The sequence below is a fragment of the Dermatophagoides farinae genome, chromosome 7, assembly GCF_024713945.1.
Source record: "Dermatophagoides farinae isolate YC_2012a chromosome 7, ASM2471394v1, whole genome shotgun sequence".
NCBI lineage: Eukaryota > Metazoa > Arthropoda > Arachnida > Sarcoptiformes > Pyroglyphidae > Dermatophagoides > Dermatophagoides farinae.
The window spans coordinates 3275626-3302992 of NC_134683.1; the positions used below are offsets into that span (position 1 = coordinate 3275626).

General features: G+C 31.1%; 8 protein-coding genes across 10 annotated transcripts in view; 6 read left to right on the plus strand and 2 right to left on the minus strand.

The window, feature by feature from the left end:
* The first annotated feature begins 67 nt into the window (after nt 1-67).
* Nucleotides 68-2299, plus strand: LOC124496665 (transmembrane and coiled-coil domain-containing protein 4-like). The gene is made up of 3 exons (XM_047060212.2): nt 68-579; nt 643-1966; nt 2025-2299. Exons 1-3 carry the CDS (start codon nt 287-289, stop codon nt 2187-2189), a joined length of 1782 nt encoding a protein of 593 aa, XP_046916168.2. The 5' UTR covers nt 68-286; the 3' UTR covers nt 2190-2299.
* A 72-nt stretch (nt 2300-2371) lies between these two features.
* On the plus strand, nt 2372-2851 carry ox (ubiquinol-cytochrome C reductase complex subunit oxen). Its single transcript, XM_075733079.1, has 2 exons — nt 2372-2626; nt 2699-2851. Exons 1-2 carry the CDS (start codon nt 2486-2488, stop codon nt 2738-2740), a joined length of 183 nt encoding a protein of 60 aa, XP_075589194.1. The 5' UTR covers nt 2372-2485; the 3' UTR covers nt 2741-2851.
* A 183-nt stretch (nt 2852-3034) lies between these two features.
* On the plus strand, nt 3035-6346 carry LOC124496650 (N-acetylneuraminate (7)9-O-acetyltransferase). Its single transcript, XM_047060193.2, has 6 exons — nt 3035-3275; nt 3329-3434; nt 3495-5304; nt 5362-5505; nt 5577-5747; nt 5822-6346. The coding sequence occupies exons 1-6, from the start codon at nt 3134-3136 to the stop codon at nt 6071-6073; spliced, it is 2625 nt and encodes an 874-aa protein (XP_046916149.2). The 5' UTR covers nt 3035-3133; the 3' UTR covers nt 6074-6346.
* Nucleotides 6347-6805: 459 nt separating this feature from the next.
* Nucleotides 6806-7863, plus strand: LOC124496729 (uncharacterized). The gene has a single exon (XM_047060290.2). The coding sequence runs from the start codon at nt 6806-6808 to the stop codon at nt 7202-7204; it is 399 nt and encodes a 132-aa protein (XP_046916246.2). The 3' UTR covers nt 7205-7863.
* Nucleotides 7864-7876: 13 nt separating this feature from the next.
* Nucleotides 7877-8446, plus strand: LOC124496730 (uncharacterized). The gene is made up of 2 exons (XM_075733093.1): nt 7877-8157; nt 8188-8446. The coding sequence occupies exons 1-2, from the start codon at nt 7899-7901 to the stop codon at nt 8292-8294; spliced, it is 366 nt and encodes a 121-aa protein (XP_075589208.1). The 5' UTR covers nt 7877-7898; the 3' UTR covers nt 8295-8446.
* Nucleotides 8393-9020, minus strand: Sf3b6 (splicing factor 3b subunit 6). Its single transcript, XM_047060293.2, has one exon. It carries the CDS (start codon nt 8873-8875, stop codon nt 8513-8515), a length of 363 nt encoding a protein of 120 aa, XP_046916249.2. The 5' UTR covers nt 8876-9020; the 3' UTR covers nt 8393-8512.
* A 58-nt stretch (nt 9021-9078) lies between these two features.
* LOC124496717 (uncharacterized) overlaps nt 9079-27367 on the plus strand; it is a 61429-nt gene continuing 43140 nt past the window's right edge. Inside the window, exons 1-2 of one of the 2 annotated variants that reach the window (XR_012832353.1) lie at nt 9079-9399; nt 9477-10085. Coding sequence is in view for 1 of the 2 variants with exons in the window: in XM_047060275.2 (XP_046916231.2) it covers nt 9161-9399; nt 9477-9915 (678 nt within the window). In the remaining variant the exon portion in view is untranslated. Of the gene's footprint in view, nt 9400-9476; nt 10165-27367 lie in introns of those variants that run through there. The other variant, XM_047060275.2, reaches the window with a different exon arrangement.
* On the minus strand, nt 10343-22096 carry LOC124496784 (uncharacterized). 2 transcript variants are annotated; one of them, XM_075733081.1, is made up of 6 exons: nt 21595-22096; nt 16730-17164; nt 15929-16670; nt 15322-15867; nt 13318-15218; nt 10343-13262 (listed from the first exon to the last, which is right to left on the minus strand). In XM_075733081.1, the coding sequence occupies exons 1-6, from the start codon at nt 21745-21747 to the stop codon at nt 11589-11591; spliced, it is 5451 nt and encodes a 1816-aa protein (XP_075589196.1). In that variant the 5' UTR covers nt 21748-22096; the 3' UTR covers nt 10343-11588. The 2 variants fall into 2 exon arrangements, with proteins under 2 accessions (XP_075589196.1, XP_075589195.1); XM_075733080.1 differs by having other exon boundaries at nt 13318-15236; nt 21595-22094.

Here is a 27367-nt window from a genome sequence, read left to right on the forward strand (position 1 = left end):
ATGAATGAATAACATCTGTTGCTGGATGGCGCCACTTTTAGTGTTCGTATTCACACAAAGCTCGTGCATAAACACAGGTATTACCTGTTGATATTTTTTTTTTTTATTGTATCCATCTGACGAAATCTTTATTTTTCATATATGACTCACACACTAAATGGATCAACATCTTTTCTATTGTTGTTGTTTGTTATCATTGTTGTTCCATAGACTCCCATCGTCAAAAATTGGGCCATCATCATCAATTTGTTTCGTCGTAAATTCATGTTACGTTTTTTTATAAAAAATGAATAATCAAAACTCTGATGATGATATAATAAAAATGGCCATCGGTGATGAGAATGGCAATGATAAAAATAATGATGAACGTTCTAGTCATTTAATAGGAACATCTTTGATATCAACATCGATACCATTACTTGGACCATCTACAGTGGATTCCATGAATTCATCGATATCAACACGTATGACCCGATATAAAAGTACTTTGATAGATTGTCTTGGTGATGCTGGTTCATATTCATTATGTGGTCTTTGTACATTGTTGTTTAATAAATATTTTCCTGAATCTTGTCATCGGTGAGTGATTTCGAATTTTTTTTTGCTACTTGATTGTCATATTATTTTGAAACCTTCAAACAGGCCATTTATTGAAAAATCCGTCAAAGATCTGGTCACTTATCTTAATTTACCAACAAAAGTTGGTGCATCAATGATAGCCATGATCGATGGTGAAGGTGGTGCCGATTTAAATTCATTCATCAAATTAATATACAAAGAAATGGATAAAAAAGCAATGAAATCTACACAGATTGTTGAAGATATGGTCGTATTTGCTGTTAAAGATGGCAATTATGATGCTCGGATGCGTGTAGTATTAATTAAATTAGCCAATTTCCTCGGTAGTTCATTAGAATATCTTGAATTAAGTGAATTATCATTGGTCGAAATGTTATCGACGGCCGAAGTAAAAAACAACAATGATGACGATGATGATCAACGACAGCGACGAAGAAATCAAACGAAAAAAATTAAACGATATGCACTAATAGCATTGGCCAGTATTGGTGGTGGTGCCATTCTAGGTCTTACTGGTGGTCTTACTGCACCGTTACTTGCAGCTGGAGCAACAGCATTGACCAGTGGTGCAGCCATTCTAGGAACACCAGCCGGTGTTGCTGTCATTGGATCATTATTCGGTGTAGCCGGGGCTGGACTTGCTGGTTATAAAATGAATAAACGCGTCGGCAATATTGAAGAATTTTCATTCGAAAATCTTTCCGATAATCGAAGCTTAACGCTAACGATAGCCATATCCGGTTGGATAACGGAAGAATCGACTGATGCTTATAGTAAACATTGGAGATCATTAGCACTTAGTCAAGAACAATATTCTTTAAGATATGAATCTTGTTATCTATTGGAATTGGGTAGAGCATTGGATTATTTTTTAGGGTTTGCCATTTCGATGGCAGCTCAAGAAGCTTTAAAATATACTCTTCTTAGCGGTATTATGGCAGCTATAGCTTGGCCAGCAACATTATTAACTATTTCAAGTGTAATCGATAATCCATGGGGTGTGTGTATAAGTCGATCGGCTGAAGTTGGTAAATTTCTTGCCGAAGTTCTATTATCTCGGCAACAAGGTCAACGGCCAGTTTCATTGATTGGATTCAGTTTGGGTGCAAGGGTTATATTTTTCTGTCTTGAAGAACTAGCACAACGTAAAAATTCCGAAGGAATCATTGAAGATGTCATTCTACTTGGTGCACCTGTATCAGCCGTTCCAGAACGTTGGGAACGATTTATGTCTATCATAAGTGGTAAAATTATCAATGGTTTTTGTCGTGATGATTGGCTGTTGAAATTTTTATATCGAACATCGACCGCTACGATGAGGATTGCCGGCCTACAAGAAGTTAATTTGAAAAATAAAAAACTTGAAAATCATGATCTAACAGATTTGGTAAGTTTTTTTCGCGAATAAATTTTAAAATTATTAATTTAATTTTGATTTCTAATAGATAAAAGGCCATATGGATTATTGTAAGAAAATTGATGCAGTCTTGGAGAAAATTGGCATTAGAATCTACAAAAATGATGATGATGAAAATGATTCAAAAATGGACATGGATAGGACCACCGAACTGGAATCATCCGAAAATGATATCAAATATAATGCTGATTAATTACGATCTATTATTGTTGTCTATCTATATTTGTTACATTGATTTTTCTATTTGTTAATTTTTTAAAATTTAATTTATTAAAAAAAATTGAAATTAACATTCAAACAAAAAAAAATTTTGAGAAAAAGTTTTCGGGAAAAAATTCCATTCAAAAGTGTGGTAATATTTCCAGAAGCGTCCTTTCGCGACTTTGGTTCATGCATTGATGTTGTCGTGTTGACATATCTGACGATTTTGCTGTTCAAATTAATTCGTCATTTTTTTTCTCACCAATTCACATCCTTGAAAAAAAAACAATGAGTCTAGGACAAACAATCTACAGGACCGTATTTGCACGGACATCAACAGCAGCATTGGCCGTCATCACTATGGCATTCTTTTTCGAACGTGGAGTTTCGGGCTTTTCCGATTATACATTCGATAGGATCAATAAAGGTGTAAGTAGTAAATTATCATTTTCGTTTCCTATTCAGAATCACTAATTATTTTTTTTTAAATATTAATTTCAGAAACAATGGAAAGATATTAAACATCTGTATGAAAACAAATAATAATAATTAAAATTCGTGAAAGAAAATTCATGTAGTTTCATTTTGAATATTTAAATTTTTCTGAATAAAAACTCTAATTATGTCTTATTAAACACATACACAAAAAAAACTTGTCTCTTTTAAATTTTTAATGTTTTCTTTGATTGATTTTTTTTGTACATTTTAATCTCGAATTTTGGAACATTTTTGGATAATTTATTGACGACAATTTGCAGCTGATCCAGCCAATTGTTTGCCATGCGCAATAAGAATCGATATTTTGGCAATGTTTATCGGCCCATATTTTTGTTGTTTGATAAATTATTACATCAAAGCATGAGAGAAAAGAGATGGCTTTGAATTTTATTTTTATGAAATTTTAATGATTAAAAAAATAATTTATCCTTTCTGATAATGAAATCGGAAATATTTACCTATGGTTTTAGTGATCATTGGATGATAAGAAATCTATTATCATCTAATAATATAAAAAAAGTTGCCTTTCTACTTACATTCATATTGATTGGATATCATGGCGTTCTTCATTTGACTTCAGGTTTGAATCAAATTTTTTTCTCGATTGTAGATAATTGAAATATTTGTTTCCAGGAGTAAAATCATGCAAATGGCTACTTAGTGATGGAAGTTTTCATGGATTCGGTAGCTATCGTGTTTGGCAACCATACGGCTGTATGTTGCATACATATTCCAAAATGTGAGTCAAGTATTTCCAATTGGAAAACATTTTAAATTTTCATTTCTAATTTCTTCTAAGTGATACACGAATGTGCCTCAAATACATTGCCTATTGGGGTGGCCGTAATCACATTGTATTCATGGGTGATGCACGTATCCATCAATTATATGAACAATTTGTACAATCTATTGGTGTGGATCCACCCCCATCATCGACAACAACAACAACAATCGATCATCATTTTGGTGATTCCGGTTATCAGGATAAAGATCTAAATTTAAACATTCGATTTTTATGGCGTCCAGTTGTGAATCGATCAATGATTGATCAATGTAAACATTGGTCTTCGATAAAAGATCATCTTAAACCGAATATTGTCATAATGGGTAGTGCTACAAATTCTATTCGCTCAAGTAATGGTAGTGTTGAAGCGTTAGAATTTTATCATAAAAATCTTACCATAATGTTACCATGCATGGAAGCATTGAATCGAACGACTAGATTTTTATGGGTTCTACAAGATCCAATCAAACAACAACATTCCGGATTTTTAAGGAAAGAAAAACCTAAAACAACAATGATTACAAATGAACAAATCGATCTGTATAATAAAGCAGCGATGGAAGCACTTCGTTTTGCCAAAGCAAATACGGTACATATATGGAGTTCAGCTCGTTTAGTAGCACAAGGTTTCAGTGGTGAAGATCCAATAAATGGTTCAAATGATGAACTTCGTATTGATCCACATTCTCTACGATTTTCCATTCAAATTCTATTGAATCTTTATTGTAATGATCATATGAATTATAATGATGGAACATGTTGTAGTGATCCGGAGAAAATTACTGCCATTCAATGTGTTGTTTTAATGGTGTTCACAATGATCATTGTGATCAGTGCAACGATTTATATTTATAGCCGATATTTTAGTCGACAAAATTATTTCCGATTACGACGACGACAATATAAATGGACACGGCTAAAAAATGATGATTGTGAATTTGAACTTATTGAAGTGAATGGTATTTTTGATAATAACAATACCGAGATCAACAATAATCACAATGATGATCAACAAAGTAACGATACTGAAGAAGTAAGAATCATTACAAATCAAGAACAACAATCATCAACAAACGAAAAAAATGTACCAGTAATGAAACGAGATCTATTCTTTCCATTGGCCCGTTTAGGAATCATAATGTTATATTTTTATCTCTGTGATCGTACGAATTTTTTTATGAAAGAAAACAAATATTTTACTCGACCAAATTTTCTACTTCCAATTGCCTATGTATTTGCATTAGGCTTATTCTTTACGGATGAATCATCAAAAACGAACGTATTGCATACAGATCAAACAAACGAAATGAAAGGCTGGATGCAATTGGTCATTTTGGCTTATCATTATACTGGTGCATCACAAGTTTTACCCATTTATATGTCCGTTCGATTATTGGTATCATTGTATCTATTTCTAAGTGGATATGGACATTTTACCTATTTCTATACTACCGGTGATGTTAGTTTTACAAGATTTTGGAAAGTAATTTTTCGTTTAAATTTTCTTGCCGTTTGCCTTTGTCTTTGTATGAATCGTCCTTATCAATTTTATTATTTTGTTCCACTTGTTACATTCTGGTTTATAATAATGTTCACCACATTTAAAATTATACCACATGTTTCAACACAATCGGCCGAATCAAATTCATCACATTATTTTTATGTTGTATTGAAAATTGTCACTTTGTTTGCCATCGTTTCATTATTATATACATCGGAAGTATTTTTCGAAAATATTTTTCTTATTCGTCCATGGAAATCATTGTTTGTCACTACAGATGATTCAATCAAAGAATGGTGGTTTCGTTGGAAAATTGATCGCTATGTAAGTTGAATGATAATTTTGTTGAAATTCTATTTTTTTTCGATTTATGTAAATTAGAGTGTCCTGTTTGGAATGGTCACCGCATTTGGCTTACAAATGTTACGTAAACATCAGCTAATCTGGGAGAATGATACGTATCCATATTTGTTTACATTTCGTATCAGTATTTTCACAATATTTGCCGCCCTTATCGGTTTGATTGTAAGTAGAATGATTGCATAATCAATATGTATAAAAAAAACAAGAGTAAATTTATTTACCTTTACTTACAGTTCTACATAGCGTTGATATTTATTTGCAATAATAAATCTGAATGTAATGAATTACATCCATATGTATCATTCATACCAATAATATCGTTTATCATATTACGTAATACATCGAAATGGTTTCGTTCTCGTTTTAGTTTATTATTTGCTTGGTTTGGACGAATTTCTCTTGAGGTAAAATAATGATACAAATTTCATTTGTGAATCTATTCTATTTAACCATTTGTTTTTCTTTCATTATTCTTAAGTTATTCTTATGTCAATATCATATATGGTTGGCTGCTGATACACATGGAATACTGGTATTGATACCAGGCTATCCAGTATTGAATGTAGTAATCACATCATTTATATTCATATCGATAGCACATGATATACACATAATAACCGATTGTATTGTACATTGTTTAATTACAAATGATTGGCGTCATACATTACGTAATTTAAGCATAATTTGTCTTATATTATTACCGGTCGGCATTAAAGATGGAATGTTTTAATCGATTTGTGATCTACGATGACTGTTGATCAACAATGGATGATTACTCAACAAATTGATGTTTTTTTTCCCCATGATTTACTAGTCATCAATCATCAATCATCAAATCAATTGATAAAATCAATCATTAATGGAAACAATAATTTGAATTTTCGCACAAATAATAATAATAATAATAATAAAAAATTGCAATAATTCAATGGTTATATGATAATATGATAATCAAGTTGCAAAATGTATAAAAATAAATTTTTTGTTGTTGTTGATATGATAACAAGCTATGTGTTTGTGTGTGTGTATATTTGTTGTGTGCATATGGATGTTTTTGGGGTGGTGGTCTTCGTGTATATAATCATCATTGTATCATTTATCACATCGCTATAACATCATCCAAATTCAAGGTTTAATTGTCATAACAACAACAACAACAATTAAACAAACCAAAAAAAGCAAAACTCTCAACACTTTTTTTTTATTTTACTCAACATCAATCATTTTCTTTTGAAAATGGAATCGATTCATATTTCATTTTTTTTGTTGTCGTTTTTGTTGTAATATGTCTGCTGTTTGCACAAAAAAAATTTTTTGTCTGTGATTTCTCATCAAAAACAAAACAAAACAAAACAAAGAAAAAAAATTCTATATAGAAATTTATTAATTTTTTTTGTTTTCGTTCTTAAAAAATTGTAAAATTTTTTTTTTTTTTTTGTTTCCTAAAAAAAATTTAAACCAAATGTCTTTTAATCTGTGCACCACATGTATATCGGTGATGAATAGGAAAAGGAAAAAAGATCGTCGTCATATTACACATTATCGTTCATATCATTATGCTAAATATTTGGGCCTAATTGGTTCATTGATAATTTGTTTAGGCCTTGGCCTTTGGTTTATGGTACGACCGGAAGCAACAGAGGCCAAATTAATAGCAACAATAACGGTCACGGCCATTGGTTTAATAGTATTTTTTATTGCAACATTTCTGTTTTTTAAATCAGCCTATCATACATTTATGGAACAACGTAATGAAAATGTAACGACAACAACAACAGCGACAACGTCGGCAACGGCAACAACGATGGCATCACAATCATTATCATCATCAAAATTTCCATTATCAAATACTCAATATTAATATATAAAATGAAAACGGAACAAGGAAATCGAAATCGAAACCGAAACCAAGTGATTTATTTTATTCAAAATATTTTATTTTTTTTCAATTCAAGAAAAAAAAAATTTTCCACAATGACGAGACAATCAATTTCGTTCGTTGGCATTCGAATCTCATTCATTCATTGGAAAATACACACAAACACAAACATAGTTTCAAGCACTCGAAACAGGTTTTTCCTTCAAATATTTTGTTGGTGCTCACCTTTCTCATCATTTTAATTCGATGTCTCTTCAACATTATATATAGTTTGATTTTAATTTCTCAAGATTTATACAAGTGTGTGTGTGTGTGTGTGTGTATGTTTTAAATGAATGAGCTCAAGATGTTTACCATCATCTACATATAATAACAACATCATTATCACAATGTTTGTATGACAACAAAATTTTCGGTTAAGATATTCGAGAATTTATAATAATCTTTATATTTATGTATCTGATATCTGATTTTTTTTTTCTTAATTCACAAAGATCTATGATTTAAGAATATTTTATTCTGAATGAAATGATTTCATCATTTGAATTTGTTTTTTTTTATCTTGTTGATATAAATTCCGAATGTAATTGAATGTAAAACTCAATATATAAAGAATTATAGAATACATAAATATAATAACCGTATATATCATTGATCGATTATCATTCATTCAATCATGAGCACAATAACCGGTAGTTATGTTTATAATGATAATTATGTGGAAACACCAAGAAGATATTTTACACTTGGTATTCTATGCTGTTGTATTGCTGGTTTCATTTTTTTTATCGGTATCATTTTAATGGTTTTTGGATCATCACCATCGATACCAGAAGCCATATGGATAACGGGTATTGTATTCCTATTGATTGGTGGTCTATTGTTCGTATTGGGCGTTTCATCTATTGGCCTATATTTTTCACGTGAAGATAAACGTAAAAGTGAAATTGAATTTATTAATTCAGAATTTACAACGGCCGCTGCAGCTGCTGTAGCAGCTAATTCTGCAATTGGATCATCATCATCATCACATCGTAGCATTCATTCCAACAATGTTTACCTCATTGAATGATCATCGTTTTGTTGCTATCAAGCCACCAATTGATTATTTTTGATACCGAATTTATTTGTAAATAATTTTTTCCTTTCTCTCTTTTGTTCTCAGATTATCATGTTCGAAATGAATTATTATTATTAATTTTATTAAAAATGAATTTTTGTTGATATTATTTACAAACGAATAAAAAAAGAGATTCCATTTACATGGAATAATATATCATATGTTGTCGTTTAGATATTGTATCGTTTCTTTAGTTGATCCAATTCGGCTTCTTTTTTATCGACATCCAATTTTTTGAATGCTTTATTTGGTTGATAATAAAGTACGACTAAATATCGATTACAAACATTGAATCCTGATAGATGATCGCAAGCATTTTTTGCATCAAATATATCTTCATATACGACAAATGCAGTTCCTTTTGTCTCGGGTGTATTGCCAACACGAATTTGTCTTATGGCACCATATTTACCGAATATATCATACATTTCATCTGATGTAATTTTGTATGGAAGATTACGAACATAAAGAATTCGATTCACTTCAGGCGGAAGACGTAGATTGGCCCGTTTGTTTTGCATAGCCATAGCCATTGTTAGATGATGAAAAAAAAACAATTACAATTAAATTTTTAAATCAAATATAAAATTGAAATTTTTCTTAAAATTTAAAACTTGAAAACAAACAAATAAAAAATATGAGCCAGTCAAAATGCTTGAATTCGATGAATGTGTGTGGTTCCTATTTCAACACTGAAAGCTCAATATACTCAAAATAGTATTATAAATCTTTTCTCAACGCGCGTTTTATCGTCATAGTCGGTAGTGGTAAAAATCCTTCACTTTCATGTTCTCATTGATATAATATATCAGAAAAAAATGAGACAAGAATTCATAAGAACGTATTGTTTTCCAAAAAGAATTGATCATGATGATTACAGAAAAATGCTGGAAAATTTATCGAAAAGTGAGGATAGTATCAAAAGAAATGGTTTCGGTATACCCAATAAATGTTATATTTGTTCCAAATTAAATCAGATACATGGAAAAAGTGTATTGTTTAAAACGAAAAGAGATTTCTTTAAACATGTGAGACTATATCATAGTGATTATTCTGAGTAAGTTTTTATTTATATTTTGTTTATTATTTCAATTCTAATTATTAATTATTATTGGGTTCATTTCAAATATATAGATCAATTAAAATGAAAAAATTGCCCAAGCCTACTAATAAAGTTATTAAAGATGTGGTGCCATCTTCTTTCAGTACTGCTATTACGAAATCTGTTATTCCTATTGATGATCCATCACCATCATCATCGTCTGATTTTTTTGATTCAAATTCGATTTCAACTTATTCTGGTCAATATCCTCAGATTCAGAAGAGTCCACCTTGTTCCTCATTGCCTACTGCATCCAATTCTCATTCTAGTTTGTCCTCTTATCAATTGCCGAAGTTTAATCCAATTCTAACATCTTTTTCTTCCAAAATTCTCACGACAAAGTCTTCCACACCAAAGGTTTCTGTTTCGAAAGCAAAAACATCGTCAAAACAGTCTAATATGAAAATACCGATTGGTGGTAAAGGTATTATCTTATTTAAAAGAAGCACACAAGTTCAACAAACAACATGATCGAATTTGAAAATAGATGATGCCAATCAACTGCCGTAACAAAAATAATTTGATTCTTCAAAATCCCGATTGATCTGTGATTGATTCATTGATGCCGATACTTTGATATATACTTATTACGATGCCAATGATCATGTTACCTTGAAACTGTTGAATTTCTTATTCAAATTGTGTTAAAAATATTTTTTTTCGAGTTCATTGCTTATATTCAATAAATAAAACTATTTTTAATTGAAAACAATCTAAAAACTAGATGGCAGTATAAGTTCCATTGTGTCGATTATTTTTATGAGAATTTCTATCCTTTTGGAATAGATAATAGATGGCGCTGGTCAAAAAGATGAAATTGTCAAATTGAGAATTATAAATTCCATGATGATGAATGATGATAAATTCTTTAAGAATAGAAATAAACAAACGAAAGAAATTCATTCAATAATCATGTAATGTATTTATTGGCCATAATAATAATAATAATAATTATAATGAAATAAAATGAATCAGATAAATACAAATTAATAAGATTTGACAAATAAAACTGAATTGGAAAATCAATGATCAAAAATGAAAAAAAAAATGATGTCCATTGATCAAATCAATTATATAATAATAGGTCATACAATTAGATATTTCAAAAAAGAAAAAAAATATTACACAAAGAGAAAAACGAGAAAAATTTTCACACCGGGCATGAATCGAAGTAATGATAATGATGATGATGATGATGATGGTGACAGACAGACAGACAGATATTAGAAATTGAAAATTAGTGAGATGAGAAAAAAAAAGAAGAATCAAAGAATTGTCTGTGTGTGTGTGAAGATGTAAGTCTGTTGTATATAGTGAAAATGAATGGCATGAAGAAAAAAAAACGAACCAGATTCAAATTCAAAGAGATCCAAAAAAAAACAATATTTAAAATGAGAAACAGAATTTTTTTGTGATGAGAATAATGAATGTGAGATGAGGCAGATGTGTATTGATGTTTTGATGTGTGAGTGTGTGTCAGGTGAGGACATTAAAAATGGTCAATAATGATGATGATGATGATGATGAAGCAAATTAAATCGAATGATCGAATGATGATTAAATTAAAAAGAAAAGAATACAAAAAAATATGGATGCAAAACAAGAATATTCCTGTTTTGCATCCATCGAATGGGAAAAAATATGATTAAATCAAAGTTTTGTTGAGATAACTATATGTGATGATGTTCAAAAATGATGTGTGTGTGTGAGAGAGAGTGTAAAAATCAAAAAAAAAATTCTAAAATAAATTATTTAAAAAAACAGAAATCAAAGCAGATTGTTTTTTTTTTTTGGTGTGAAGATGAGATGATCAGTGTAGGTGTGTGTGTGTGTGTGTACGAATTCTTGTTGAATAAATTAAAATTTGAATAAATAGAAAAAAAAATGATGTAAATTGTCTGTAGGTGTGTGTCTACTTTCAGTATACAGATCAATAATACTTAAATTGACTTAATGGTCATCATCATTCATTGATATCAACAGAATAAAGCATTTGATAAGTATTGTATTGTTTGTCACTATTATTTTATTTATAGACAAATAGATATTCAAGAAGAATTTATTGAGGCAATAGGTTTGTATGTATGAGTGGGTCGATATCGATACAAATTGATTGATCATTGATGATCATGATGATTGATGAATTACTGAACACATTCTTGTTGTATAATATTCGTTTTAGATATGGCCGTAGATGATGATGATTGTGATGTTGATTGATTATTGGTTGATGAAGAATGATGATAAGAAGATTTATGTTTTTTGAATGGTAAACTTAATTCTTTCAAATCATCATCATCGTCGTCATCGGCTTCATCTTCATTATCTGTTTTTTGTAGATAATCATCTTCATCAATTTGTTGATCATCATCATTTGGTTTATCTACCTCATAACCATCATCGTCATCGTGATTGTCATATGGATTATTACCATTATTAAGATTTTGATTATTATTAGTGTTATTGTTTGATGAGCGTTGTTGTTTGTCACCGGTTGTTGTAAAATCATCATCATCACCAACAAATTCATCATCAATATAATCATCATCACCAATTAATGTGGATGGATCAACCGGTGCAACCCATTGTTGTGGTTGTGCCGCTTTTCGTCGAGAACTTGAACTCATAACATTCAATGGTTTTCGTCGACTACTACCCGAACGACGTTGTTTGGATGATGATTTCGATTGTTGTTGATCATTTGAGGCTGAAATTGCATTTGTATTACCGGCCATAGAGACATCATTATCATCATCATCTCCTGTATCACGACAACCATCATCGGAATCATCATGCATTGAACTACGACCAGTACTATCCAATTTATCTGGTGATCGATGTGAACGAAATTGATTCGGATTAACATGACCATGATGACTAGAGATACTTAGATCCAATGTTCCAAGATCTTCTTCTTCATGAAATGATGAACTTGATCCAGGAGATGAACAACTGTTTGTATTATTCGAATAGATTGATTGTGTCTGAAACATTGATGGTGAATATTTCATTCGATGATTTGATGGTGGGGAATTCTGTGATGAAGGGAATATTGTGGGCGAGCCAAATTGATTGGAATTATCGTTTATATTGTTACCATGATTGCTATTGTTATTGAGATTGTTTGAACGTTGTTTTATATCGGACAGTCTATGTGAAAGTAACTGACGGAATTTATTTTGATCAAAAAGGACATTATCACGACCCAGATTATAACCGGCAGCTGTTGCTGGATTACTTGAATCTTGATCGTTACTACTGCTAGCAGAACTATTTATTTGTTTTAGCCGCATACGATGATTGTGAAACCAATTGGTTATTGTACGAATGGATAGATTTAATTCTTTAGCTAGAAATTCGGCCGTCGCTGAACTGGGGTATGGATCCATCGAGAAGGCTACTCGAAGTGCTTCTTTTTGTTCTTCAGTGAATAGTATTCGAGCTTTTTTCACAACTGGTTGTCCAGTTGCCATCGGTGAAAGACCAAATCCTGTACCGGTAGAGCCAGGAGAAGCAATCATGCTTTTACTTAAAGAATTAAGTTGACCAAAATTGGGAAATTGATTCAATAATTGATTGTCAAATGGTTTGAAATTGGGAAGGCTTTCATCTAGATGAGTACGGCGCCGTTTATTCGCTTCTCGTCGTTCATTTTTTAATGTTTGTAATTTATCAATATTATTAGTATCATTTAGCCACAATTGCATTCGAATAAATGGTTCACGACCTTTGATACTCAACATATGCCATGGTTTTGGTTTAGACAATAATTCACTGACTGAACCTTGTGATAGTCCAAGAACAACTTCACCAAAAATCTAGAAAATAGAAAAAAATGAAAATACAAACTACTAATAATGAAGTAGGACATACCTTTTGTCCGATGTTATGAGCCATCAATGTTTCCTTGATTCGTGTCGTAATGATTTGTGTATCTAAATCGGATGTCAATGCTGCCAATTCATAGACTGATGGTTGCATGTAGTTATTCGGTGGCTGATTCATTACCGGTCTTAGAAGATTATTGCTCATGTTATATGCAGCTGATAATCGAGATCTCATCGACAATGATGGTGATGATGCAGCTGCTGCTGTAGGTGATGGAACAGTCGTAATGGATGAAGCAAGATCTGGACTTGATGTATTTGATCGTATACTATTGTCTACGCTACTTGGACTTAATGATTGTTCATATTTTAGAGCTAAATCGGCTGCATTTGGACCTTTGATCGTATTTGATGAATTTTTCGTCGTTGGAACAGTTGTTGTAGCCAATGTATTCAATTGTGGCAATGATTGTGGTGAACCAGGTAATTGTGGTGGTGGCGGTGCAATGACTGCAGCTGGATTGATACCCGGTATGCCGGTAGGTGGAATTCCAGGTCCAGTAACAAAATTACCGGTTCTCATAAGTTTTTCCGGTGCAATTTTATATTGACTAGCCACCAATTTATGTATGGCATTATCATCTTCCAAAAACATTTTCATTCGTATGAATGGTTCACGTCCCTTTTGTGTCAACATATGCCATGGTTTTGGTCGGGCTAATAAATCCGATACGGAACCTTGTGAAAGACCTAAAACACTTTCACCAAATAAACGTTGGCTAATCGAATATTGGCTTAATTGTTCTTTGACACGTTTAACAATATCTTCCGTATTAAGATTATTATATTGATCAAATTGATGTTGAGTAATAGGTGGTAATACGGCTTTCGCTGGCCGTGGAGGTTGACTTGGTAATGTTGGTAATGATGATTGTGAAAGTAATGAATTCGTTATCGATTGAATCCGTTGCAATGGTGAAGCGGCCAAATCGTCCGGCGAATCCGCCGCATTGTTGAAAACAGCATTTGATGATTGCGTATTAGACGAATTGAGCTGACAAAGATGACCAGTTGATGAACTATTACCATTCTGTGATGGTGATAATGAATCAGTTTTCATTTGACCCAATAGATTGTCGATTTTGATTCGTGGTGAATCTTGTTGAGCATTCGATTCACGTTGCTGTTGTTGTGGTGAATCAAGTGGTGATAATTTACGCATAGCAGTGTCAACTAATTGATTGCCACCAGATTGTAATGATGAATCCATCGCCAACGGAAGTCCATTCAGATAATTTACTCCGTTAAACAAACCAGTCGAAAATAAACGTGCAATTAATTCTGGATTTGATTGTTGGGCAATGAATGGATTGAGCCGTGAAAGTTCCTGATGTAATGCGATCACATTACGAATGTCATCATAATTCTGAGGATTACGTAATCCTTCTTCGATTTGTTGACCGATCAAAGCTTGATATAGACGTATCAATTCAGATGCATCTTCATTATTGTCGGGTAATTTTGATGGTGTATTTCGAACCGGTGTACGATTATTGCTTGAACGTTCATTATGAATTGAAGGTTCATTGATATTTTTATAAAAATTGCTAATTGTTGCCATTGCAGTTGGATTCATCAATGATGATGGTGATTTACGATCACAAAGTGATTGCGTTTCCGATTTATTCTCATCACGATCACTACCATTATCGCTTATGGTATCATTGACAACATTTTTCAGTTCTTTTAAATCGGCCATCGTTTTAGCTGTTGCGGCCATCGATGCAGCAATATTATCTCCATTTATGAATGAATGTGCCAACAGCTCGTGACGATTTAATGATGAAGAACCTTTCATTGATCTTTGAGCTTCATTAAGAATATGTGCAATACGTTCTTCGGCACCGCTTGTTTCATCCTGTTTATTATAGCTATTTGAATCTTTTCCTAGATAAGAACCATATTCTTAATTAGAAAAAAAAATTAAAAATGAAAAAATAATTTGCCAATTTGGATGCAAATATTTCTTTTTTGTTTGTTAAATAAATACCTTTACGTGGTACCATCATTTTGAGCAGATTAATACAACGTTCATCTGTTGACCAGGCATGCATTTTTCGATATGAATCACGACCTTTTTCTGTTAATTTATCCCATGGTTTCGGTTTAGATAAAAGTTCACTAACGGTACCTTGTGAAAGACCGAGAACATATTTGGCAAATAATCTTTGTCCAATATTATGTATCGATAATAATTCTCGTACAAAACGAGATATATGCAAGGTATTCAATGTTTCATTCATATATTTTTCAACATTATATCGTAATTGATGCTGTAGTTTATCATAGAATATATTTTGTGAATAATTATTTGGTATCAATCCCAGATCTGTTACGGTAGTTGCTCCTAATGGACTATGTGTTAATGGTTCAGCACTATCCATTGAACATATCATTGCACTAGCTGTCGGTGTTGTCGTTACACTTTCGATGGTTGATTTATCCAATTCTAATGTTTCATTACCACCAGCACCAACACCAGCACCACAACCATCACCACTACCAATTTCTCCATTTGATAATTGTGATGGTGAATCTGAAAAATTCTCTAGATAAGAATCGTATGCTTTATAAGAATAATAAGAAATTCAACTTACCAACAGAATTATTATTATTGCCATTATTATTATTATGATTGCTACAATGACTTGATGATGAATGATTTGTTTTATTATTATTATTACTATGATTATTATTATTGCTTGAAGAAGAATTTGATGATGCAACAGCAGCAGCTGCCATTACTTTTGCATATGAATTGGCAATCTCTTCACCAAGTAATGAACCAAATGATTCAACATTACCAAGACTTTGTAATGGTGGAAAATTGAATGGATTAAACATTGGTGATGATGATGATGATGTGGTTGTTGGTGGTGTAATATTATGATGCTGCTGATGACGATGAGAAGAAAGTGAATTCCGTTGATTCTGATTCTGATTATTATTATTATTTGCATTATTATTCAGATTTGTTGTATTATTAGTATCTATTGTTGACATTATGTTCGTTGATGGTGGTGGTGGTGGTAGTGATGATGTTGATGATGGTCTATTATTATCATTATCAACAATATTATCATCACCAACATTTTCATCATCATCATCATCGTCATCATCAGCGGTCGTAATTGAGGTGATTGGATCCAATGAAACTATTGGTCCAAAATGACTTAGTTCATTACGAACCATTGATAATTCACGTTTTATTTCATCATAATCACTTTGTTGATCAAGTTTTTCATTGAGATCAAGTATTTTTTTATCTTTTTGTGTAACAAGATCCTGTAGCTGTGTTATTTGACATTTTAATCGTTTGATTAGATCAGCTAAATTTGACTAAATTTTTTTTTCAATTAATCAATTAGTATTTGTCAAACAGAATTAATTATACATACGTCATTGGTATTTTTATGCTGATGTTGTTGTTGATGGTGATGTTGATGTTGATGTTGATGATGATGATGATGATGATCACTGGACTTTTTGTCCGATTCTATTTGTTGTTGTTGTGGTGGTGGTGGTGGTGGTGGTTGCACATCATGAGAATCTTGTAAATTCTTTAAGGTGGTGGAAGCCTTATCTTTGGCAACCATTTCTTCACCATCGGATGATGCAGTCGATGATGATGAAGATGATGATGATTTGTCCATCATATTATCGTCAACGTCAACGTTATCGTTTTCTTCGTTGTCGTTGTTGTTTATAATTGATTTATTTTTCGTTATCAATTTCGTATGAAAAATATTTGATGATAGTGATTGAAATGTATTATTCGTTTCGATTAAATGTTTTAAATCTTTTTTCACTAATCGTTGATTGCGTACATTTGTCTATATATGAAAGTGAAACAAACAATTAATTATGATGAACGAAAAATTTTCAAAAATTATTAATATCAACCAATGTCAATAGAGGGCACCATTGCATTGTAAACAAAAAAATTTTTTTTTTATATGAATCAAAACAATTCCTGATTGTAAAAAAAAAATGATGATGATGATGATGATGAATTTTAATGATAAAAAATGACAATGATAAATGATTTTAATCATCAATAATGATGGCATGAGGGAAAGAAAAATTCGATTCTAAACAATCGATTTGAATCGAATCAATTAAACATCGAACAATGGATTTTATTCTTAGTTTTAATAACAATTTCTTTTATATGATCATCATCAGACACATATAAATAATAAATCAGATTAAAATTGAACAATGTAAACATTATCATCTTGTTACGATACACACACACACACACACACACAATGATGAATCCAATATATCAAACAACAACAAGTTTATTTTAACAAATTATTTGAGAATGGTCGATAAAACATTGACAGTAGTAACAAGAAGAAAAAAATAATGATAAAAAATAAAAAAAAAATTGGTTGGGGGTCATGGATTTTGACCATGAAATGTGAAATGTATGTATATATTGTATTTATATAATCAATTGCTGATGGTCAGTAATGTATAAAATCATCATCATCATCATTATTATTATTATTTATGCAATCAATCAATTAAAATTAAATCAACTTGGCCAGCAAACAAACAAAAAAAACAATGGCCAGCCCAATATCTGCCTATCTAACTAAACACAATGGGTAAAACTTTAATGATTAGATATACAAATTTTTTTTTTTTGAAATGAAAAAAAAATCATTTGTTTATCAAACATCGATCGCCAGAGAGAGATGATGATGATGATCATCATCAACAATCAAAGCAATTGATTATGTGATGATGAATCACATAATCAATTCGGAAACATTATTACATAACATACACACACACACACACACAGTATTGGATCTGATTTTGTTTTATTTCAAATGATCGACAAATCAGAAATAAAAAGAACAACTATAGTTGATCACAAGCTGTGATCATTACACAACACACACACACACACACACACACACACAAACATTGACCATATGGAAATCTATGATGATTGAAACCCTTATTTTTACGAAAAAAAAAATATGTCTGATGTGTGCAATGTTTACAATGATTACTTTTTTTTCTTCAAAAAAAAAAAAAAAATACCAATGATAATGTTGATGACCATTATAAAGAGGGGGGTTAAGGCCATGGACATTTGGATGATTATTATTATTATTTTCAAATATATATGATGATGATGATGATGATTATAATGATTGTCCAGTTATCGACCTCCTGCTTGCTCATCTATCTATCTATCTATCAAATCTATTTGGATTTTTTCTATTTTATTTTGTTTTGTTTTTTATAATGTCTATCATGACGATGATGATGATGATGACCTTCGACTGCCAATGAATTCGAACGAAAAGAACAAAACAAAACAAAAAAAAAATAAATGGTATTGTACATAGACACACTGTAAAATATTTTGGGATTGAATGTCGATTCATCATCATCATCATCATCATCATCATAGGATGATGATGATGACTATGAAAGCCGGATGGAACAATGAATGAACAACAACGAAAATAATAAGAAAAAAAAATTGTTTATTTATGAAAAGATTGATAAAAGTAAAGCCTATATGTAGAGTAGAAATGATAACCTTTCATTCATTCATTTATTCATTCATTTTTTATTGACAACTTTAAATTAAAAAAAAAATGATGATGATGATTTTTTTTTCTTCAAAAAAATAATAATAAAAAAAAATTTGGATTCATTCATTCAATCAATCACAATGTGATTGAATATAATAACAACATTGGTCAGTTTTTCATCATAAAAATTGTTACACACACACACACACACACATACAGGTAATTGAATCAAGATATGGAAATAATCGATTCACATGATGAAATTTTAAGACACACACACACACAAAAAAAATGGACAAATTGTTTGTGTGTATTCAAGTAAGTAGTACGATATTTTGGATCATCAAAAAAAAAAAACAAAACAAAAATCAAATTCAAAATGATCGATCATTTCAATTGAAACATCTTTGATCATCATCATCATCATCAATAATGATAGTGGAACAATGGAAAAAAAAATTCGAAATTATCGAATTTCGAATTTTACAAATTCACTAAGTTTTTGTTGTTGTTGTTGTTTGTTGTTGGTCAATTACAATTTCATTGACGTGATTATTGTTTTTGTGTTATGGAAAACGTAACAAACAGAATGGAAAAAAAACTGATCATCACCATCACCATCATCATCATTGAATCGTTTATTTTGTTTTTTTTTTCTTTTATTTTATTTCGATATCTAAAAACACACGCACATACATATAGTTATTATTTGAACTAAAATTGAAATTTTTTTCATTTTCTTGGTTGTTGTTGGCATTTCATTTTACACTTTGTACATACACAATGTTTTTTTTTAAAAACTTATTTACCGGTAAATGATTTAATGTTAATTCAATAAATAACATTAATTTAATCATTCTAGGTACAAGTCAAGTCCAACCTCATGTGTGTGTGTGTGTTTGTGTATGTTCAATACAAATAGATTCATTTGGAGAGAAAAAAAATCATCATTACACACAAAGATACAATCAGATAATAAGTGTGTGTGTGTGTGTGTGCTATGTTGGAAATATTTCCACTATCGATCATATCAAAATATCAATATAACCAATTTCCATCGACCAAAACCCCCCTCTCTCTCTCTCTCTCTCTCTCTCTCTCACTCACTCTCTTGCGCTTCTTTGAAATTAAGACACACGCAATTTTTTGGTGACATGCAAAAAAAATACAATTGATGGATCATTTATGGGAAACAAAATCGATGGTCATCGAGATGATGAAAGGGGCCAATTGAAAAGTGATTGTTTTAGATCCAGATTGATCAAAATCAAAAAAAAAACAAAATTTAATAAATCAGAAAAAAGAGGCGAAAAAAAAGACTTTTTCAAAATGGTCAATTATTTTTTGATGATTAAAATCGAAAAAAAATGATGATGAAAAAATAAAATCTTTAAAAGATGGTCAATCTAGATATCTTCGAAAAAAGCAGAAAAAAAACAAAACAAAATAATTTTGAATGAAATCCAATGATTATCACAACATCCATGATGGTGTCTCTATTTGATTGATTTAAATGAATAATAAATATATAATACGTCACGCACGCCGGGTTAAATCAAAAAAAAAAAACAAAAAACAAAAATTGAAAATTAAAAGATCAATCACTTGCATAAATATAACAACATCAATGACATCATCATTATCATCATCATCATCATCATTGAAATCATCGATATCGATAATACATACACAAACACACACACACACACACAACGATTAAATCGATAGTTGAGTGAGAGAATTTTGTTTCTTTCTTCCAATTACATACAACATTGCTCGTTATTTACACACACACACACACACACACACACAATGATTCATCATACAACCAACCAAAAAAAAAAAAACCAACCATTCAGGTAAAATCAATAGACATGATGATTTGATTCAATTCGATCCGATCATCAGACACAATCAACCACCCAACCAAACAACCAACCACCATTTTTTAATACAAATTGCCGCCAACAAATAAGACACACTCATAGAGAGAGAAACTTGGAATACATACAGACATATATTGATGAATCGATCATCATCATCATAATCATCAAAGAGGTAGAGAAAAAAAAATAAGGTGTGCATGTGCGAGTGTGTGTGTGTGTGTATCTGTCTATTTAGCGAAAATAAAAAAAACCAAACATTTTTTTTCAACCAAATCAAATATATAGAGTCAGAAGAGAGAGAAAAAATGAAATCATTAAACGTAAATATCGAATATTTCTGGTCATATTCAATGTGTGTGTGTATGTTTGCATACAAAACCTAACTATAGCCAATTAATCGACAAAAAATATTGTCTTTTTTTTGGTTATTCATACATTTGGCCATCAACCAACCAATCATCATCATGATTTGGCCACATCAATTTATAAACAATAAACCACCACCACTTGTGACACCACAAACAAAACACACACACACACACACACATTTTACGCTCATTACACAATAAAATTGAATTTGCACATTTAGGTGGACAATGAATGAGAAAATATCACCATCATTCATTATCGATATAAATGTAAAATTTTTTTTTTCTTGAAAAAAAAATCAGTCATTTGATTGATTGATTGAATGAAATTTCAAACAAAGTGAAGAAACAAAACAAAACAAAAAAATCTAAATTCCTGTGTGTGTGTGTGTGCGTGTTATGTTGTTGAATGAATAAATTCAAAAAAAAAAAAAATTATACATACAGAATTTGCAATAGCAGCAGCATCAATTGTAGTTAGTCTTTTAGTCGATAATTTTGTTATATTATGATTATGATTATGATGATTATGATTATTATTGTTATTGTTGTTGTTGTTGTTTTTGTTGTTGTTGTTGGCGTATGAATCGAGAATCATTATGAAATTTATTTATTTCAATTTGAAGAATATGAATGATTTTTTTTCTTTACACATTTATTTTAATTGAATTTTGCACACACACAGACATTTGATTATGTGAATAAATATTGAGATTAAATGATGATGATGATATCGATAATTGATCAATTAAAAGTGATTAGATTTACGTATGTGTGTGTAGGTGTAGGTGGGTGATTTGGTGACGATGACAATTATGATGAGATTCGTGTTTATTTCAAATAAAATCAATTAAATCAATCAATCGATTAAAATTAACTGGAACCAAAACGAGAAAAAAAAAATTTAGACAACAACAAAAATCACAGTGTAGTGGTCAACATACGCAGAGCACACAGATCAAATTTTTTATTTTATTTTTTTTTTTTTTTTTTTTTTTTTTTTGTTTCAAAATAAAAACCCAATCCCAAATGGATCAATCAAAGAAAAAAAAATGGCCAGATGTGATGATGGTAATGGGTGTGCATTTGTGTGAAAGAAATTGAAATCGACAAACACACACACACACACTGAGCGATATTGAAAAAAAAAATCACATGATCATTATGAAATTTGATGTTGATGATGAATTAAACCAAAAAAAAAAAACATTGCAAAACACGCGGGTGATTTGGATCCAAAAAAAAACAAATTAAAATAAAAACTAATTGATGATATAATCAAACACACACACACACACACACAAGGTGTGTGTGAACACACAGATTTTGTACTTCAAGATGATATATATTTCGATGATTCATAAATGAATCAACAAATCGAATAAAAACAAATTAAATAAAAAATATGACGCGTTTATCAATTCAGTCATTTATGAATCACAAACACACACACACACACACACGTAATTGTTTGGAATTGAGATCGGATCATTGAAAATTATTATTTTCTTTTTTTTTCCATCAGACCAATAAAAGAGTTGTTGAATGAATATCTGTTGTGGCTTGTCTGTGTGATGCATATGATGAGTGAGTATGAATGAATGAATTGTGAAAACCAGAAATATGAAAGCCGAATGTCAGGATCCTCCGCGAACCGATTGAATTGAACAACAACGACGACAAAAAAAAATTATTAACCGAAATAAAACCGCGACGATGTTTGAAACTGATGAACGAATTTTTCAAAATTATTGTTGTTGTTGTTGTTGTCGTGAATATAGAAAAATTTTCCACAAACATTCATAGATCCAATCTGTCCGAATGGCAGAGATGAACTGAACTGAATTGAATTCAATTTTTTTTTTCTTCTGTTTTTTTTTTGTTGTTGATGACTGGCGGTCTTTGCCAAAAATATATGGTAAGAGTAAGAGTAAGAGAGAGAGAGAGAGAGATGGATAGATATCCCATTCAATGATGATGATGATGATTCGAAACCGATCGGTTCTCTTTCTCTTCATCATATTTTTTTCTGGCTCTCATTCATTCATTCATTCATTTCTCTCTCTCACTCACTTACATTTCCAATTGTATGTGTGGGTTGTCACATCAAAAACATTACAATATATATTTTGAAAGGCGGGAAAGAAAAGGCTAAAAAGGTAAAAAAAAAAAAAATAAAGCGACGATTATTGCTGCTACTATTTCTGTGTGTGTGTGTCTGTGTGTATGTATACTATTTATGTGCGCAGTTCAATTTATTTTCGATACGGCTTCTGTAGGCGGCCGCCAATCGGAAAAAAAAATACATATAACACACAGAACCGATGATGATCGGTTTTGCTCTCCCTCTCCCTCTCTCTCTCTCTCTCTCTCTCTCTCTCTCTGTGTGTGTATGTTTTTTCTAATAATGTTCCTGATCATCATTATCCTCCTCATCACATAATCACCATCATCATCAAAGAGGAGATGGCGCAATTGATTTGAATATTATAACCAACTTAAACATTGAATGAATTGAATTGAATGTATGATCCAATTCGTCATTCTTATATTGTGCTGCTATTAACCATATCTCTCGATCATCATCATCATCATCCTCCTCATCATCATCATCAATAAGGTTGTTGATGATGAGAAACAAAAAAATTCGATATTCTTTATATCCGAAATACATTGATTCAGTGTCGCTAGATGGCATTGGCAACCAGTTTTTGATGCTAAAATTCGATTCTTTCATTCAAGTGATTGGAATAATTCAATGACATTCGAATTTGTATGTGTGTGTGTGTATGTGTATGCATCATTCATTGGCGTCCGGCAGTCTAGTAATGTTTGTTTTCGTGTGGTTTTTTTTTATTTGCGAAAAAAAAAAATTTCATATCATCATTATCATCATCATCAGAGTTGTTGATTTTTTTTCTACTCATGAATGATAATCATCATCATCATTATTCAGGTATAATTGGCCATCAAAGTCGTGTGTTTGTGTATTAGAAATATACCACTACTACCATCATCATCATCATCATCATCATTTTTCTGATCGATTCGATCATTTTTTCAAAAGACAGGTTTACCCAACAAGACATCATCACCATTATCATCATCAGATAAATCCAGTTCAAAACTTTAAATATATCCATTATATATCTACGTGTGTGTGTGTGTGTGTGTGTGTGTGTGTTCAATACTGGAATTTTATTTCACACATTTTTTCAGCTCTTTTTTTTGCTAGAATTCAATTGGTTATTTTTATTGTTATTTTGTCTGCATTACATGAAAGCAAACATACCACCACACACACACACACACACACAAACATCACACTATTTGATTGAAAATCATAGATTTTGTTGTAAATTGAAAGACTAGTTTTTTTTAAGTCGATAAAAAAATGTGTCTATGTCTGTGTGGGATTACAACCAGAAAGATCAATGTCCATGGTCGAAACAAAAAAAAAAGGCATAACACATAGACATCACATTGTTTGATTGATTTTTTTTTCTCTTTTTTTTGAAACAACAACCACGACAATCAGAAAAAAAACATTTGAAAAAAGGAAACATTTTGAATAATGGGTCCTAAATTTGAGACAATAGTAAAAGTCAAAAAAAAAATAACGCTACTGATTTGACCAAGAAAAAACAACAACAACAAAGAGAAAAAATCAAGTTTTTTTTCCTAAATCCGAAACGATCCTATTGTCCCTTATCAGCAGGTCATGAAAAAAAATTGTGAAAGGTGCAAACATCAACAACTATCTACCATAGAATTGTGTTGTTTTTTTTTGCTGGTCAAATTGTCGAAACAAAAAAGACATGGACACCACCAACGATAAGCATCGACTTGAGTATTGAATTGAGTCAATTAATCAGTGCCAAAAGGACCTTGTTGTTGTTGTTGTTTTTTTTTCTTTCTTTCTCTCTCTCTCCATATCACATACCGGTACTGATAAAAGAGAAAAATAAGAGGAAACATTTATTATAAGTCATCATTTCAATTGATTATTGTCATCTATGGGCCACAAATGTCATCATCATCATCATCATCAATATAAATAGGTCTGAAATGTATGACTATAAATGGCCAATGGTGATTTGAAATGTATTCATTCATTGATTGTCATTGACAAATGAGTGGGAGGATCTCTTGTTGTTTTTTTTCTGTTCGATGTTCATTGTTGTCAATCACGAAACCAAGAAGAGAAAAAAAAATCAACACACGGACAACAATTGTCAAACTATGCGGTACTTTAGTATGGGTTTGTTCCTCTTTCTCTCTCTCTCTTTGGTTTGGTGACAAGGTGTCATTACACAATCGAACATCACCAAAAAAAAAAAAAAAAAAATCTGGCCACCATCAATACATCATTCCATTCAAAAAAAAAAATTTACAATTTCTGGCAATGTTTTTGTAGTAGTGTGTATGTATGTGTGTGTGTGCCCACTCGAGTCAATCAAAATCAATCACAGACACAAACATACATACAGACAAACATTATACTTGTGAATCCTATGGTACTGAAACTGAAACAAAACCAAAACCAAAAAAAAAAAAAAAAAAAATAACACTGGCTATTGTGAAAAGAAAACAAAAACCAGAAACCAGCTGCTGATGATGCTGCTGCTACTGTTGTTGTTATCCAACAAAAAAAAATACCGCTATTTAACTGTTTTTCTTTTGTTGTTCGGGTAAAATGTTTTTTCTGTCTCAGACGATATATGATTCGGCCAAACGACAAAAAAAAAATCAAAGGTCATCATCATCATCATTTAAATAGGATTGAAAATTGAATAATCGCGCGCACACACACACACATCAATCCGCATCTACAAAATCTTTTCACACAAAAAAAAATTCGATCCAAAAAAGGAATTTTTTTTTTGGTCAATTGCAGGTTGTTTTTTGTATGAAGAAAAATCAATCAAAAAGGTGATTTTCGAGATCTTGTCATCATGAGAACCAAATCAAATGAAATTGAATTGAAAAACCAAAGAGACAGAGAGAGAACGAGAGGAAATGGATGAAATGACCGAAACCATTTTGGTGGTGGTAGTGGTGGTGGTGGTCACAATGAAATTCTATGAATGTGACACAAAGGTGACACACACATGTCGATTGAATTTTTTTTTGTGTGTGTACAAAAAGTCAAATTTCAAATTGCAATTGGATCAAAATGGTCAGAAAAACAGACATACTTTCTTTACGGATCAAATGAATGAGATTTTGTTTTTCATTTAGTGGTCATGAAATTTTCATATATCCCATATCGATTACCATTATTGATTGAACACATGTGATTGGCTTTTTTTCGGTTTTTTTGTTGTTGTCCATCAATTTAAATTTTTAGTCTAAAAATCCACAAAATCGATGCCCTTTCTCGTAAAATGACACACACACACACACACCACTAAATGTATAAATCAACCAGTCACTCAGTCAATGTGTCTGGTTATTTTATTATTTGGCCCTTGGCCTTTTTGTTTCACCAGACAATCCAGATGGTCCAACAGGAACAGAAATCGGTTATGTATAGTAGAGTATGAAGGAAAAAAAAATATTATCGATTGATTAAAGCCGAAAATATATAGTGATCGGTCATCATCATCATCAACATTGACTGAATAAATGTGTGGATATAGATCGATAGACTAAACTTTTTTTTTTTTGGTTTTCTTCTATGAACACACGATCATCATGGTCGATTGCAATTGACCTTTATTTTTCATGATGATGATGATGATTTCCATAATGGCAATGAGCCATTTCCATTTTGGCCAGATTTTTGTTTCAAGCCAAAAAATAAAAAAAAAACAGCCAAGCTAGTGGATAATGAAAAACCCATAAATGTTATTTTGCAGGCAATGAGATTTCTTTTCATTTGATCTATCTTGTGGTGTTCCGGTCAACTTAAAATTTTTTTGCTATTGAATGATCGAATGATGATGATGATGATGACATGTCACAAGCAGACAGAACATCGAAAATATCTCTGAAGTTTGTGGTGGTGGTGGTGTGTAAATCAATTTTTTTTTGTCATAAATGAATGTGAATGAATAATGTATATGTGACTTTTTAATTATTTTTGACCTATGTTATGGTGAACTGGATTTTTTTTCTTCGTAATTCGTTAAATTGAACAATCGATAATCGTGAACGTCATATATGAATGGGTGCAATTTTTATTATATTCCACTTAATGCCAATTCAGTTCAATA